We start from the raw sequence: 17,733 nt of genomic DNA on the forward strand, positions 1-17,733 counted from the left end.
TTAGTGGTTTCATCAACAAATTTACATAAAAAGCACATGTACCGTCAGAAACAAAATGAAGTGCATTTCACGCTTAATGGAGTTTGATCAATCTTGAATACTTTCTCTGCCAGCTCAGGAAGTTCAACCTGTCTCAGCAACTGCTGATTCAGTTCTACACTGCAATAATCCAGTCTGTCCTCTGCACATCCATCACTGTCTGGTTTCGTTCGCCCAGCAAACAAGACAGGGACAGACTACAATGGACCATTAAGTCTGCGGAGAAAATCACTGGTGCCAACCTGCCCTCCATTCAGGACATATACACCTCCAGACTCAGGAAACGGGCAGGCAACATCACTGCAGACCCATCACACCCTGGTCACAACCTGTTCTAACCACCTCCACCCCCTCTGGTAGGTGCTGCAGAGCACTGTACCCCAAAACAACCAGATATAAAACAGTTTCTTTCCGTGGGCTGTCATTCAAATGAATACGTAATATGTCAAATAAATCTAACCATTTTGTATATACTGTACTGTACATTGTGCGTATACTGGTATGCTCTGCCATGTCCATCTACCTCAGGCATGTATGTAAGTAACGTGCTTACATCTGTTTCAGCATCTCTGATAAATTCTCTACATCACTGCACTTTATTACCTCTTATTTTGCCTGTATTTAGTCAATCCTTGTGTATATATCTGAAGGTTGTTGTGTTGTAGTGTTGTTATTCTAAGTTAAGTACACTGAGAGAGCCACGAAATGAGTCAAATTCCATGTTTGTGCAAACCTACATGGCCAATAAACATGATTCTGAATCGAAGGCTTTATCATCACTAACTCAGCGTTTCCTGTATAAATTGTTCAGCAGTTAATTTTTTTTGTACATGACTTAGGTACCCTATATTGTTAGGTAAACTATACTTTATTTTAACGTGGAGAAAGTTAAGGAGGATTAGTGGCAATAAGAATAAAAGATTGAGAAGAATTTGACTTTCATTAAGTTATTACAAGTTCAATGGCAATAGTTTTCTTTCAAAATATCAAAGTTGACTTCAACGCTCTCGTTTCCAAAGATGACGGGACATTAGACGATAACATCACAATTTAATCTAAACCTTAATAAACAAAGATTAGGTTTCTAAGTGATTTGTGCAACTAGATTGCTTCACCGCGCTCTTATTATGTACTGCTTAAAAGAAGTCTACAGATATATGAGGAATGCTCAAACATTATTTACTGTGCAGTACTTTGTCTCAACCAGCACAATCCCTTAAATCTCATGCACCTGTAGAAAGGCCCCTCTACTTTAGAGATGAAGCCTGCTTGTCCAGCTCATACTGCATGGGATTTAAACTTCACTCATTCTATTTTCTGGCAGTATTGTGTGTGCCTTTTATCTTGGTTTGGCCAGCCGTGCCTCACAAAACAGTCTGCCACTAACTCATGAGTTCTCCAGACATCAGATAAAAGGCTTTACTGAGCATGGTATACATGAGGTGTTTTAATATCACCCTAATATGACTAAGGTGTTATCTTATTTTAGTTTTCCATTCGTTTCCCTCAATACAAGCGACAACAAAGCATTTCCTCATGCACATAATCCCACGTATGCATGTAGCATATATGCACAAGCACAAGAAAACAAATGTGCCTGCACATACAGAAGAACCCCACATACACACAAGTGTACATATAGTAAATAGTACCACCTCATGCCTCATACAGAGGAGTAACAGTGCCATCCTTCCATTCAATCAGGATTTCTCCTCTTAGTAAGGAGGGAGAGGAGTGTGGAAGGCGCATGGCATGCTTTGTGAGAGGGGCTCTTTCGTGGGGCACTGGAGACCCAGGCAGGCTGTCCTCTTGCTTTGGAGTGTATGACTTCAACACACACACCACCTTCTTCCTTCTGACACAGCAGAACAGGGAGAGAGAGAATGGTACAGGTTAACGATCAAAGCTTGTCACTGATTGACAAAGCTGAGCAGCATCCTACGCAGTATTATGTTCGACTAGAAAGAATTTCAAGAATTTTAAGGCCCAGGCTACGATTCCCGGCTGTCACAAGATGCATGGATTATGAACCAGTTGCAGGATATTGTTACCACTTTATAAGCACTTCAGTCAATGCTAAATAAAGTTTGTCCACATTACTTGTGAGAAACATGGTCAAGTAAATATACACTACCGTTCAAAAGTTTGGGATCACCCAAACAATTTTGTGTTTTCCATGAAAAGTCACACTTATTCACCACCATATGTTGTGAAATGAATAGAAAATAGAGTCAAGACATTGACAAGGTTAGAAATAATGATTTGTATTTGAAATAAGATTTTTTTTACATCAAACTTTGCTTTCGTCAAAGAATCCTCCATTTGCAGCAATTACAGCATTGCAGACCTTTGGCATTCTAGCTGTTAATTTGTTGAGGTAATCTGGAGAAATTGCACCCCACGCTTCCAGAAGCAGCTCCCACAAGTTGGATTGGTTGGATGGGCACTTCTTTGAGCAGATTGAGTTTCTGGAGCATCACATTTGTGGGGTCAATTAAACGCTCAAAATGGCCAGAAAAAGAGAACTTTCATCTGAAACTCGACAGTCTATTCTTGTTCTTAGAAATGAAGGCTATTCCATGCGAGAAATTGCTAAGAAATTGAAGATTTCCTACACCGGTGTGTACTACTCCCTTCAGAGGACAGCACAAACAGGCTCTAACCAGAGTAGAAAAAGAAGTGGGAGGCCGCGTTGCACAACTGAGCAAGAAGATAAGTACATTAGAGTCTCTAGTTTGAGAAACAGACACCTCACAGGTCCCCAACTGGCATCTTCATTAAATAGTACCTGTTAGAGCCTGTTTGTGCTGTCCTCTGAAGGGAGTAGTACACACCGGTGTAGGAAATCTTCAATTTCTTAGCAATTTCTCGCATGGAATAGCCTTCATTTCTAAGAACAAGAATAGACTGTCGAGTTTCAGATGAAAGTTCTCTTTTTCTGGCCATTTTGAGCGTTTAATTGACCCCACAAATGTGATGCTCCAGAAACTCAATCTGCTCAAAGAAGTGCCCATCCAACCAATCCAACTTGTGGGAGCTGCTTCTGGAAGCGTGGGGTGCAATTTCTCCAGATTACCTCAACAAATTAACAGCTAGAATGCCAAAGGTCTGCAATGCTGTAATTGCTGCAAATGGAGGATTCTTTAACGAAAGCAAAGTTTGATGTAAAAAAAATCTTATTTCAAATAAAAATCATTATTTCTAACCTTGTCAATGTCTTGACTCTATTTTCTATTCATTTCACAACATATGGTGGTGAATAAGTGTGACTTTTCATGGAAAACACGAAATTGTTTGGGTGATCCCAAACTTTTGAACGGTAGTGTATATAGCTTGCAGGAGACCAATAATTAACCATAATCTGGTAGGGAGATGGTACAAAAGTGATATCACTCTGAACACTTCTGACCCACCAACAAATGAGTATGTGTGTGTGAGTGGGAGAGAGAGAGAGAGAGAGAGAGAGAGAGAGAGAGAGAGAGAGAGAGAGAGAGAGAGAGGGAGAGCCTGGAGAGAGAGAGAGTGTGTTTTGTTTTGGCTCTTACCTGTTAGAGTAAACATTGAGAATAAGTATTACAGTTCCCAGCACCAGAGCCATGGAACTTAGTACCAACATGGTTATCTTCCAGCCCATTCCTACATAAAAGCATGCAAGCACACACACACAGAGCAAGGCAATGTCATACTCATCAGTCTTTTCCACCTTTTTTTCCTTTGGTTTTTTTCTTTTACTAGTTTCTTTTCTGTGAAGCACTTCGAGATCAGTTTCTGCAGATGAGAAGTGCTATACAAACTCAATTCACTATTGTTATTATTATTATTATCATTATCAGTAATTGTTCTGTTTCTAAGCTGATGGAGAAATGCATTTGTTTAAACTCGTTCAACACAAAAAGGTTATTCAAACTGCTATCATAACCACACACTGCAATACACAAACCATGCAAATTCTCACAGATTTAGTTCCACTGCCATCTAGAGGTCACGGAGGAGTTATTATATTTATGTAAAAAAAATTAGGGGAAAAGAAAAGAACGTTTTAGGGGTTTTATATGATTTGCATTTTAGGTTTGTAAACTAGGCTAGGGATTGTGGGGTTAAATAACTTCAGTCAAAAATCAGACTTAACGAGGAAGGAGCCTCTTTAAGTGAACGGCATCTTTTCCATATACTCTATCAATATATGTATACATAAAGTGTTATAATTTGATTTTTTTCTGCACTACATTTATTGCCATTGTATTTTGCACCTTTATGTCTTCTTGTGTTGCACCTAAAATGTCCTAACAGGGATTCATGAAATTCATTTGAACTTAAAACAGTTTACAAAATGTACCATAGTCCATACTGAAGAATACCATAGTGGGGTCTGCAGGTATTTTTGTGCTTGAGGACAGAGGAGACAGCTCTGTAACAAGGTCATTTTCAGTGGTGACAAGGCTCATCCCATCTTCAACTGAAAACGGAGGGGAAAAAAATTCAGTTAGCAGAGTTTACAAATTGTGAGAATAAAAAGGAGCAGGCCAAAAATAGAGTAGCAAATCTAGGAATTGCTCTAGTCCACTCATTTTTCAAGACCATTATTTTTGATCCAAGCATTTGGGCTGCAAATTCTTCAGTCATATTTTCCCCACAAGCTATCGCCAAACAGAACATCACAACATGGAGCAGCAGCTCTCCTTTACAATAATTTATCACTAATGACTGCCACCCCATCTCACCCTACCAAACACACACAAGCATCAACTATCATATATAATACAGTACATATGCCTGTATTTTCATTTCAGTATTTGTTTAGTTATTTAATCAAATTTAATTAATTATTTGTCCTTATGTCTGATATAATTACATTTTCTTTTTGCCTAGACATGAACTTTTTAACTTTCATGGCTAAAAGCAGGATTTTGATGGGAAGGGAGAGGTGTTTATCTGTACTGAATTCAAATAAAAAGAAGTTTAGGCATAACCATCTTAAAGATTAAATGGAAACTTACTAACATAATTTATGGTGCAACTTGCAGCTTTTCCTGACGAGGGCAGTATCGATTCGTAAAATGAGCACTTAACTTAATGAGAGCCTGATAATATCTGTCAGTCTACAGGCAGCTGCGTAGTGATCTGATCTGCAGTCCACCAGGAAACACATTCATGTACAAATATAGGATGGATATAGGCTGTTGAGCTACAAATACAGATGAAGACAATTTGTTCTGCTGCTTTGATTGGTCCTACAAGAAAGCCAGCATATCTGTTTATACAGGGGAAACAATAGGATGGGCTTAGTACAAAATTAGTAGTGTGGAAATGTCAGGCTTGATTTAAATCATACCTCTTATTTCAGTGCGGGGATGGTTATGAATTTAAAGATTAAATTGCAACCATAACGCATTGTGAAGTAAATGATATTCTCCCTATGATTAAAAGGTGTCCTTTTTCCTCACTTGGCTGAAGCATTCTGTGTACACTGGAGATGGCACTCGGTAAAACCCCTGATTTCTCCCACTGATGGCGGTGAGAGTGCTGATGGGGTTGATGGTGGCCGCTGTCTCCCTCGCTGCACACTGTCTGGTTTGCCAGTGTCCGCCACCTGCTGCCCTGTTTGTACGGGGTTTGACCCACAAAAGCAAATTTGCATAGCGTCACAATGGAATACCCTGCCCAATTAAGTCGGGATGTTGGTTAGAAGCATTAAAATGTATGGTATATTTTTTGTCTGCCAGTTCTGGTCAACTATACATTTCTCACAAAATCTTACCTGCTTGTGTTCCTTGGAGAGGAAGACCAAAGTGGAATCCTGCGTAGCAGTGAGGTGCAACCCCTTCCCCAACAGGGTCAGGTGGCCCTTTTTGGAGCAGGACCACGTTTGGCTGCCAGCCTCTCGGCTCACCCCCGTCTCTTCATACTCACCCCTTGGGATGCAGGGCTGCAGACGCACACCCTCATACTGCTCGCCCAGCGCAGTCAGGCACTCGCCTGTGTGTTGGTTGCGGAGGGCTTGGTTGTCAGGGAGCCAGTGCCACTCTTGGAAAGGTGAACTCAAGCTGCACTCCCCCAGCGCAACTCCATGACCTCCGGGGCGCCCGTCCTGCCTCTGAAGACATCTACCCAGGAGCCGATTACGAATCAAGAAGCTAGACCCCTCTGTGGAGGAGATATGGTGAACAATTATTAAAGACCAGCAGGAAAACCAAGCCGTGGCAGTCCTTGTTCGAGTTTAAGCTTAACCTGACCGTTATGGACCCCCCCCCCCAGCCCCCTTCCCAGTGCGATAGCCATGCCACCGAAGCTTGCTAACAAGGTTTCTCATCTTGTTAAGAAACGAGATTGCCATGATTAGCGACAGGCAGCGCCCGGTACCGACCTATCGGGGCAGCGCACCAGCAAAACGAGAAGAAAACTAGCGCGATGCACCTGTTGGGAGGCGTAACGCGTAACACTATCCTCTCTCGTCAAACTGGCGATCAAGCTGCTAATGGCTAACGGATAGCACAGAATCAGGCTGTTATGTTGTTCGCTATGACGGTAAAACTGTGTTTGAGAACATTTCCCAAACGCAGCTCCTTAACTTTAGAAGACCCTAAGTACTTTCTAAATCTTTTTTCGCTCTTTTTTTTTTTTACCTTGGTACAGGAGGACGATGAGGAGGGAGAGCTTCAGCGGCGCCCTCTCCATTGCGATGACAGACAGGCTGTTTAAGGTCTCCAGTGGCAACGGTATGAATGTAACCCAGGAGAAGTGGGCGGGAACGAAATTGTATGCAAAGTATTTCTAAACCTCCAATCAGATGCGTGGAAATGGGCTCAGAGGGGGGATTAAAGGACCTTTTGTTAATTTTCTTGTTGCATGTGGTACATTTCATATTGACAATGTAAATAGTCACAAATAATTTGTTCTTGAATTTAAATGAATCTGAAACATTCAAAAGCAATTAAGACTAAATTTTGTAAAGCCTTATATACACATTTGTAATTGTTATGTAGGCCTACCCCCTGCACTTCTGCTGATTGTTCTTTGTTGTTGGGAAGGGTTTAGTGTAGATCTGTATGCTTGATTGTACATCTTGCAAAAAAGAAAAGAAATGTCATCGCCGAAAACAAACAAACAAACAAAAACAGGTGCAGTGTCCTATAATGTGTGTGAGAAAGATACTATCTATGTGGCCATGCCAGTGAGTGGTTGAGAACAACAAAGGATTTAAATATACATAATGAAAATATATATATTGTGTCCGCTTTGCTCCATCTGCCTACCTGGCATCCTTACATGCAGTGAGTTTTCTGTAATTTGCAAAAATGCAGTTCACCGAAGCGATGTGTTTAGTATGAGAATCTCTGTTTATATCTAACGTTATACTGCCTCTCCACAGACTACTAATTAGATGAGAGGAGCATAAATCTGTTATAAAGGAGAAAACACTATTCTAGGCTGAATAGGATTGCCCACCAATCAGGGTGAGTAACGGGGACATGTTTTGGGGCCTTCTGTGGTCACGTGTTGTTTTTCTCGGTTGACACACACACACAGAAACAAGAGAGAACTACAATTTTTATTTCATTGGGTAAATTAAAGTAGGTAGTAGTGGGGTCTACCTAAAGGAACTGTAAAAAAACAATACTTGTGTTATATATTCACGCAGGAAAAAGAGAGACATCAAGACAGACTTCCATAGAAAAAGGCAATGCATTCATGAAGTTCATTGCCTTACGACCTATCTAATCTGTGTCATAATTTTGCAGAGGATTCGGTATGCAAAAAGTACCCGTCAACTTTTACAATTTAACATTTTTTGAGACGTCAAACACATTTGCAAAGAATATGTACCTACTTTTAGGTTTTACGAGTCAGAAAAAAACATGAGCAGATTTATGGCCATTTAAAATCTCACCCTTCATGCATGTAAGAAAACCATATTTGCAAAACAAAAAAGGAGTGTACAGGCACACCCTGGAGTAAATGAGTTGGAATGCTTGAGGGCCTTACCATTGGCGTTCTTTTGCCACTCGTTTTCTACTTTGGATTTGACCGATTGTTTTGCAAGGGAGGTTTGGTTTCCGACAAAGCCTTCTCTGAAAGTTATCATCTTGATCGCTTTCAAATATATATATCACTATTTGTTATTCTTAGAAGTTATAATACTGTTCACATAGTATTATAATATCTTGAAAGCCAGCTAGTGCTTGATCTGTACTGCTTGCCTTGGCATGCCCGATAAGAAAAATGCCTCACACCTGCATATTCAAGATCCCGTGAAACAAGAACAGGAAACAAAATTAGCGGGAAAATGTCCCTGGCCCTGTCTTGACAGATTACAAACTATTTTTTGAACAAAACGAGTAATCTCTTTACCATACCTACATAGGCAGAAAACCCAGGGGGGCATGGTGGGACACAAGCCCCCCATCCTGGGGAAAATATGACCCCCCCCCCAAATATAACACTGTAAACACAACTATGTAATTTCAATAATACACAATGAAAACACTTGTGCTGATTATGAACACTTAATAGTGTGTTTTTAAGTTTGAAAATATCACTACCCCACGCCCATCCATCCATCCAGCCATTATCTGAACTGCTTACCCTGCTCTCAGGGTCGTGGGGATGCTGCAGCCTATTCCAGCAGTCACTGGGCGGCAGGCGGGGAGACACCCTGGACAGGCCGCCAGGCCATCACAGGGTACCCCATGCCCTTTGCCTCAAATTGGTCTGATCCACTGCCCCCCACCCCCCAGTAAGTAGTTCAAACTAGTGTTGATTTAGCTAATTATAATTAAATATGTTTGTCAACATCCTTTTTTCCGTGACTAAGATGAGACGATGACGAGACGGCACCGACGTCACTGAACACTAACTGTGACTATATCAATATGCAATATTGTTAGAACACAATAAAAGTTAAAATTCTCAAATAGACTGAAAAAAAAACTATGAAAAGCTCGTAGAAAAAAAATAAACCAAGGATGTGGTGGTGAATATGGTTTGAAAATATACAATTTGTATTTCTATTTACATTTTATAAATTTACAGTAAATTACAGTGAAAGTTAACAACAAAAACAAGACTCATAATAAAAAAATAGAAATTCCACACAAACATTGCATGAATTCATTTGGTGAGCGATATAAATAAAGCATGTGCAAAAGTATTCCATGCAAGAAAGGTACTGAAAAAACATAAAATCCCTTTGGAAGTGCTATTTGTGATATGCCAACATATGAAAAAGGAGAATTTCTTAATTTGTCCAAATAAATATTGCACCCTAAAATGGAATAGGTGTGTCAGGGAAACACAAAATCCACTGTCTGTATACAAAGTGTCGATACGACACATACTCTCCATTTTACATTCTGTCATATAACAGTAAAAATAAAACATTGAAGTAACATCAAAGTAGATCAAAACATCAAAGTACAGGACTACAGGTAAATAATTATGATCCTGGTTTCGGCGGCACAGTGGCCCAGTGGTTAGTGCTGTCGCTTCACAGCAAGAAGGTCCTGGGTTTGAACCCCGGGGTTGTCCAACCTTGGGGGTCATCCCAGGTCGTCCTCTGTGTGGAGTTTGCATGGTCTCCCCGTGTCTGCGGTGGGTTTTCTCCGGGTGCTCCAGTTTCCCCCACCATCAAAAGAAACATGCATGTTAGGGTTTATACTCCTGTCTGGGCCCCTGACCAAGGCCATGGGGAAAGAACTGGAGTTGGTCCCCGGGCGCAGCATCAAGGCAGCAGCCCACTACTCTTAGCTACACAGGTCACAGCTGGGATGGGTTAATTTGCGGTAAACAAATTTCCCCAAAGGGATTAATAAAGGAAACTTTTTTTTAAAAATGATTTACATTCATAAACTGACTGGCATTATCCGAACGTAAATAAACAGCAAATGTATACCATCAAAACCTTTGGATTATTTTTCTTTCATTGCATCAGATACAATCTAAAACGTTTCGGTGGCAGATGAAGGAAAAAGAGACGCATAAGATGGGGGTTCTTCTTCTTGCTGAAATATTGGTGGAGCAGTAAGGGGTTGGTGCAGAGTAGCAAGGTACGGGGGTGGTGGTTCTATGAGCCCTGCAGAATTGCTGCCTGAGGCTGCTGGGTATCCACGGGCACCTTGTCCTGATGGTAGACAACAAGGTCGAGCAGAACAAGCATGGGGGTGGAAGTCACTGTTGCTTGGGCCTCCAAAAGTGCCATGTAAGGAGGGTCCAATAGCTGCACTAGACTGTGCAATAGCTGTCAAACTAGCAGGAACAATGATCAAAGGACACTGGACTTCAGGATTAAAAGCAAAACTGATGTCCAGATACACCTGCGAAGCAAAATAATACTTGATCTCAATATAGATGATTTTCCAGAAAATTCATTTAAGTTGTATAATGTAAAGCAAAGTTTGAGGTAAACAGGTCAGAGGTAAAAATCTAAGACTTGTCCATATCTGCACTCTACTACTACTACTACTACTTTTGGCTTCTCCTGTTAGGGGTCGCCACAGCGGATCATCCGTTTCCATCTCTTCCTGTCCTCTGCATCTTCCTCTGTCACACCAGCCACCTGCATGTCCTCCCTCACCACATCCATAAACCTCCACTTTGGCCTTCCTCTTTTCCTCTTCCCTGGCAGCTCCATCCTCAGCACCCTTCTCCCAATATACCCAGCATCTCTCCTCCACACATGCCCAAACCATCTCAATCTTGCCTCTCTTGCTTTGTCTCCAAACCGTCCAACCTGAGCTGTCCCTCTAATATACTCGTTCCTAATCCTGTCTTTCTTCGTCACTCCCAATGAAAATCTTAGCATCTTCAACTCTGCCACCTCCAGCTCCACTTCCCGTCTTTTCATCAGTGCCACTGTCTCCAAACCATATAACATAGCTGGTCTCACTACCATCTTGTAAACCTTCCCTTTAACTCTTGCTAGTACCCTTCTGTCACAGATCATGCCTGACATTCACCTCCACCCACTCCACCCTGTCTGCACTCTCTTCTTCACCTCTCTTCTGCACACCCCGTTTCTTTGAACAGTTGGCCCCAAGTATTTAAACTCATATGCCTTCATCACCTCCACTCCTTGCATCCTCACCATTCCACTGTCCTCCCTCTCATTCACACATATGTATTCAGTCTTGCTCCTACTGACTTTCATTCCTCTTCTCTCCAGTGCATACCTCCACCTCCCCAGGCTCCCCTCGACCTGCTCCCTACTCTCGCTGCAGATCACAATGTCATCTGCAAACATCACAGTCCACGGAGACTCCTGCCTGATCACATCCGTCAACCTGTCCATCACCATTGCAAACAAGAAAGGGCTCAGAGCCAATCCTTGATGTAATCCCACCTCCACCTTGAGTCCATCTGTCATTCCAACCGCACACCTCACCACTGTCACACTGCCCTCATACATATCCTGCACCAATCTTACATACTTCTCTTCCTCATACAATACCACACCTCCTCTCTCAGCACCCTGTCATATGCTTTCTCTAAAGCCACAGTCCCACAATGTAACTCCTTCTGGCCTTCTCTATACTTCTCCATCAACATTCTCAAAGCAAATATTGCATCTGCGGTGCTCTTTCGTGGCATGAAACCATACCGCTGCTCGCTAATCGTCACCTCTCCTCTTAACCTAGCTTCTATTACTCTTTCCCATATCTTCATGCTGTGGCTGATCAACTTTATACCTCTGTAGTTGCTACAGTTCTGCACATCACCCTTATTCTTGAAAATCGGTACCAGTATGCTTCTTCTCCGATCCTCAGGCATCCTCTCACTTTCCAAGATTGTGTTAAACAATCTACTTAGAAACTCCACTGCCATCTCTCCTAAACATCTCCATTTCTCCACAGGCATCTGGACCAACTGCTTTTCCACTCTCCATCCTCTTCATAGCTGGCCCTCACTTCCTCCTTGCTAATCCACCACACTTCCTGATTCACTATCCCCACATCATCCAACCTTCTCTCTCTCTCTCTCTCTCTCTCTCTCTCTCTCTCTCTCTCTCTCTCTCTCTCTCTCTCTCTCTCTCTCTCTCTCTCTCTCTCTCTCTCTCTCTCTCTCTCTCTCTCTCTCTCTCTCTCTCTCTCTCTCTCTCTCTCTCTCTCTCTCTCTCTCTCTCTCTCTCTCTCTCTCTCTCTCATCTTCTTCATTCATCAACCCCTCAAAGTACTCCTTCCACCTTCTTAACATACTCTCCTCCATGTCAATGTCATTGTCCATGTCTGGACTGAACTGGGTAAATCAACCTAAATGGATCAAAGGGTCTGATTTAATCTTTTTTTCCCCCTTAAATCTAAAGCTATTAGGTCACACATCACACTGCTTTGGTTTATAATACTACATGAGTTCACTTTTACCTACCTTAAGGGAATACTCCACTGAGATCATGTCACAGTTATGGATAGACTGAGCCTGGTCAGCAGGGATCCTCATTGGACAAGTGACTGTTTCTCTTGTATTGGGTCGTATGGTGGGTCCAGCCATTGCACGGATATCTTTCTTGCAAGCATTGGTGGTATGTTTGACACGGTACACCACTTTCTGCTTTAAAATGAATATGGGCTTCATTTTTTTGGATGAGGAGTTTTTGACTTTTGCTACAATATCCACTGTTTCACCTATGAGGAGGAAAACATAGCTTATCAGTATTGACAGTGATGCTCTCTGGAATAATCCAATATAGAAGGAATATATGGTTAGGTCAGTAAGGTCAGCAGGCAAACACAATAGCAACACAGTAACTGCTACTGAGCACGTAAAGAAGACATAATGTTACCTGGAGCATAAGCCTTCCTGCCGATGATGACATCCATTCGGACGCTCCCTTTGGAGAAAAATCCAACCTCTTTTTCCACAGCAGCAAAATGTGAAGACTGCAATGCATCATGTGAACAAACGTTACTTTACATTGGTTTGATGCTACACACAGCTGAACATTAGAGTGACTTTAGTTGAAATTCACGTCTGCCTGCCATTAAAATCTTAAATTTCTTTAAATTCAACACTGACCAAACTGACTTTTTTTTAATCACCCCCAATCTCGGTACTACACCTATGAGCGAGCCAGCAGTGATCTCTAATTCTACCCTCCCTTCACCCGCCCAATTAAAGCTGAAATCCTGGATTTTTCTCTGTTAAATATGTATTTCATCCAGCTGGACCACGGAGTCGGGTGACATAATACTAACTGCCAACTTTAGCATGACTGGAGACACTCTCCATATACCACTGTTTACATTTTTGACCGATTATAAGACAAACACTGGTGAAGCAACAAATCTGTTCCAACTCAAGCAGGGAAAAATACTGAAACGTGATGATGATGTAGTGATGCTTCAGTTAGACAGACAGTTTGAGGTAGCTTCTAATATGTGTTAGCTTTGGGCCGAAGACGCCATTTTTCCAAGGGTGGGAACTGTTTGCTGCTGAGCTGACAACACACAAGCAAAAATGGCGAGAACACCTTTTTGTAATTCTCGCTGCCAGAGGGAGGTAGAGAGAAACCATGGATTTCAGTTTGGAACATCAGTGTCTTTCTCAGTCTGTTTTCGGATGAATGCTGAGCCCTTCTCTTACTCACACATCCTCCAGCTGAAACCTCACCACTCGTCATTTTTTTAATACATCGAGTCTCCTAGACTCGTTCCCAACACCAGTTCTTTTCACTTCATCATCCCCATCCTCATAGTTCATCCTGATTTCCTGTTATTCATTGCATCAACTCCAATGTCGAAGTCTAAAAACTTTGAAATCATGAATAGACTTCTTCCCTGCATATCACCAACCTATTTTTATTATCATAACTTACAAGATTCTTCTCTTCTCATCTGTATCACTGCTGTCTGTACACAAATACATACAGATCAATAAAACATAAATTAAAAAAAAGATTTAAATCTTTTAGACCCATTACCTTTTTTTTCTGTTGCCTCTCCTTTACCCACTTCCTTTACTCCACACTTTCCACTCTCTTCTCACCAACTAGCCCTATTTGTCTAACTTTGTTAAGTAGTTTGACTGGACCTTGCATATCTTTAACTGTTCACAGAAAGTTGAATCAGTTCATCGGCACAAGTTTAGTGGGAGAAACGTTTCATCACTCATCTGACTTCTTCAGTCTCAAATGAGACTCATCCTTGAAAGAGCGTCACCCATCTACAGGCCAGTGACCACTGTTTCAAGGATGAGTTCCCCCTCCCCCCCGAACAGGCGCCCCGACCGACCAGAGGAGGTGCTAGTGCAGCGACCAGGACACATACCCACATCTGGCTTCCCACCCACAGACACGGCCAGTTGTGTCTGTAGGGACGGACATCCGGCCAATCCGGAGGTAACGCGGGGATTCAAACCGGCGATCCCAATGTTGGTAGGCAACGCAATAGGCCACTACGCTACACAGACGCCCCTTGATATTTCATTCTTAAGGACTTTTAAGAAAATTTAAATGGTGGCTCAAATAGCCCTTTACATACCATCAGTGGACGAATGTTCGGAATGGACTTGGAGACAAACTTTAGTTCCTTGATTACTTTACGGTCCATTTTCCAGCTTCTGGAAAGCTTTGCCTCAAGCAAGTAGACAATCTTTCCATGTTTCCCCTGAAAGGACGATGGCAGGTTTCTGTAGGGGGACGCCCAGCAGACAAATTTAGTTTAACAATTTACAGTAACTGACAATACAAATCTTAAATCCATTTCAGAATTAAGAATTAGAGGAATTGGTGACTGTGCCAAGCATCACAAATAAGTATTTACCCAGGTGGAATCTGAAATCTGAAATTGTAGCGATGGGTCCCTTCGGAAAGTAGAGTGTCTGGAAGATAAATCATTGTTTGAAACTTCCCTTTGGAAATATACATCTCTGTGTTGTCATTGGATGACTCAAAGTTGCAACAATGTGGCTTTGGGGCCTTCATAAATTAGCCCAAACTTAGTCAGAGTTTTCAACTCATTCTCAAAGAAGTGTGAATCAGTTCATCTGGACACAGCGTTTATTGACAGATTTCTTTTTTTAAGTTTCATCACTCATCCAAGTGACCTCTTCAATCTAAACTGACTGCATGCATCCCCACCCTTACAAACAATACAGTTGCATAACGACCAGTTTCATATGCAAATACGGGTGTGACCATAAAATAGAGCTTCAATGTCTGTGTACTATTCACAGAGTATTTGCAACCACAGCATTGTAAGATGGCGACAGATGTACTCTTAGGCCCCCTCCCCTCAGTTCAGGGATGGTCGTTCCCTCTTCACCTATATGGCCTCTTTGACTCCCCATTCAAACCAGCATTCCTCCGTATCAAGGATGTGCACATCCTCATCCTTGAAAGAGTGGCCACTGGGCTGTAGATGGGCGTAGACTGCGGAGTCCTGGCCTGACGTGTTAGCTCCATCAATAAACGTTGGATCCAGATGAACTGATTCAACCTTCTCGGATTTTCTTATCTGGATTATTGAGCATGCATCAAGACTTTTCAACTCGTTGTGAAACTCAAAGAGATGGATTCAATAAACCAAGGATAGACTGGGTTAAAAAAGAAAGAAAGAAAGAAAGAAAGAAAGAAAGAAAGAAAGAAAGAAAGAAAGAAAGAAAGAAAGGCAACCCTGTGCATGTCCTGCCACAGCCTGATCACACAAGTAATCAGAATCAGAATCAACTTTATAGGCCAACTGTGCCTTTGCACACGAGGAATTTGACTCCGGCACGCAGCAGCTTCTAGCACTTGCAGACGTCATTCACCCCCCCACACACACACACACACAAAGAAAACAAACAAAAAAGAAAAAAAAACGGGAAATAAACGGAACAACAGGACATTGGAGGCTAGCAACTAGCAAAAGACTAGCAACATGGCTTGTCTTTGTATTAAAACTTTTATTTATTTATGTTTCTCCGAAAGGGCTTGATTAAGTTTGAAGTTCAACCAGTCGTGTTTGACAGCGAAGCGGATGCCGCAGCCGGCTCCACGTTGCAGGTCGCCTTGCCTATCGCTCGTTTCAAAGCGAGGGTCATGCTCGGACGCCGTCGCGTGAATGCGTTTCCTCTTATTGTTTTTTGGTGCGCCCTGTTTCCGTTCTCACGTGGGGCCTACTCGGCTGAACTCCACTCAGTTCGAGTGACTTAAGGGGGGGGGGGGGAGCAAAGAAACAACTCTTAACTGATTGGAAGCTGGAATAACTGGCAAACGGATGTAACACAGGCAACAACCTGCTGACAGTACTCCAGGATCGGGTAGTGTTCAGTACAGCTACCTGGAGGCCGGTTTAAAAGAACCGTGCCCCCCCCCCCTTTTAAGAGTTTGTCAATATAGCGCCCGCTCGAATTGGCTTGAGCGATAACGGTGCACCTGCAAAACTCCAATCCTCTGACAGAACAGTTAAACGGAGTAACGGTGAATCGCTGTTGGCGCGTAAAGGATGCCGGTTCTCACCTTTTGACTTTTCCGGAATCAGATGTTTTTTAAACCCGAAAAATCGCTTGTGCTCACTGTAACACTTGTCTTCGTTGCCCGCTCGCTCCGTCCACTGCACGTCCGCGTCCCCTTTGACTTTGACGGCGACGCACATCACTCTGGTCGGTCTCTCCAGGCTCAGGCGCACGTTGCCTGTGATCGTGTCCCCCTCGGAAAAGGTGCCCTGCCCGTTGAGCACGTCGTAGTGCAGGGCAAATTTACGAACCGAGGGCATTTTCGGAGGCGTTTCAAGAAGTGGAAGACGTTTTACCCGCGACGGCGAACGGGGCTTTTTAAAGGAAGGGGACGCGTGAGCATTAGGGTAATTGTTCTCAGATGAGTAATTGTTATTTCCCGGACTGCTCCACCTCCAAGAAATAACCAAATTCTTACGGTTGCGACATTGCGTCAAAACTTGGAGAACATACATTGCACCAAGTAGGCTACTTATATAATAATAATAATAATAATAATGACAACAATAATAATAATAACAATAATAATAATCTTCAACTACTACTACTACTATTAGTATTGTTACTATTATTATTATTATTATTATTATTATTATTGTTATTATTATTATTATATAAGTTTATTTATATAGCACGTTTCAACAGAGTTACAAGATGCTGTACAGAGTAAAATAATAAAAGACATAGGGGGAAAGGCAGTAGCGGCTATAGGAATGTTAACTGGGGTGGCCCACAGGTGGCAAAGGGTTGTGTAGAGGTGGCCACAATGTGTTGTTAGATCAGAATCAGAATCGTGTTTATTTGCCATGTAGGTTTGCGCCTACATGGAATCTGACTCCGGTTTCGCGACTCTCTCAGTGTACTTAACATGGAATAACAACAGTACAACACAACAGTCTTCAGATATATACACAAGGTTTGACTTACACAGGCAAATAAAGTGCAGTGGTCCAGAGAATATATAAGAGATGCTGAAATAGATGTTAGCCGGTTACTTACATACATGCCTGAGGTAGATGGACATGACAGAGGTACCAGTATACATACAATGTACAGTACAGTGTATTCAAAATGGTTGGATTTATTTGACAGTTTTAAATCCATCCATCCATTGTCTTAACCGCTTATCCTGCTCTCAGGGTCACGGGGATGCTGGAGCCTATTCCAGCAGTCATTGGGTGGCAGGCGGGGAGACACCCTGGACAGGCCGCCAGGCCATCACAGGACCCCCCCCCCCCCACACACACACACACCCATTCATTCCTAGGG

At 42.3% G+C, this 17,733-nt stretch overlaps 1 protein-coding gene across 1 annotated transcript; it reads right to left on the reverse strand.

Moving 5' to 3' along the window:
- Positions 1 to 13,399: 13,399 nt before the first annotated feature.
- LOC130112518 (arrestin domain-containing protein 3-like) lies at positions 13,400 to 16,724 on the reverse strand. The gene is made up of 4 exons (XM_056279922.1): positions 16,469 to 16,724; positions 14,790 to 14,847; positions 14,508 to 14,655; positions 13,400 to 13,465 (listed from the first exon to the last, which is right to left on the reverse strand). The coding sequence occupies exons 1-4, from the start codon at positions 16,722 to 16,724 to the stop codon at positions 13,400 to 13,402; spliced, it is 528 nt and encodes a 175-aa protein (XP_056135897.1).
- Between the last annotated feature and the right edge of the window lie 1,009 nt (positions 16,725 to 17,733).

The sequence above is a fragment of the Lampris incognitus genome, chromosome 1, assembly GCF_029633865.1.
Source record: "Lampris incognitus isolate fLamInc1 chromosome 1, fLamInc1.hap2, whole genome shotgun sequence".
NCBI lineage: Eukaryota > Metazoa > Chordata > Actinopteri > Lampriformes > Lampridae > Lampris > Lampris incognitus.

Coding starts and splice junctions, on each gene's coding strand:
- LOC130112518 (XM_056279922.1), bottom strand. CDS start 16,724: ATGCCCTCGGTTCGTAAATTTGCCCTGCACTACGACGTGCTCAACGGG. Junction 14,848..16,468: donor GATTCCGGAAAAGTCAAAAG/GTGAGAACCGGC, acceptor TTTATCTTCCAG/ACACTCTACTTTCCGAAGGG. Junction 13,466..14,507: donor CGAACATTCGTCCACTGATG/GTATGTAAAGGG, acceptor GTGTGTTGTCAG/CTCAGCAGCAAACAGTTCCC.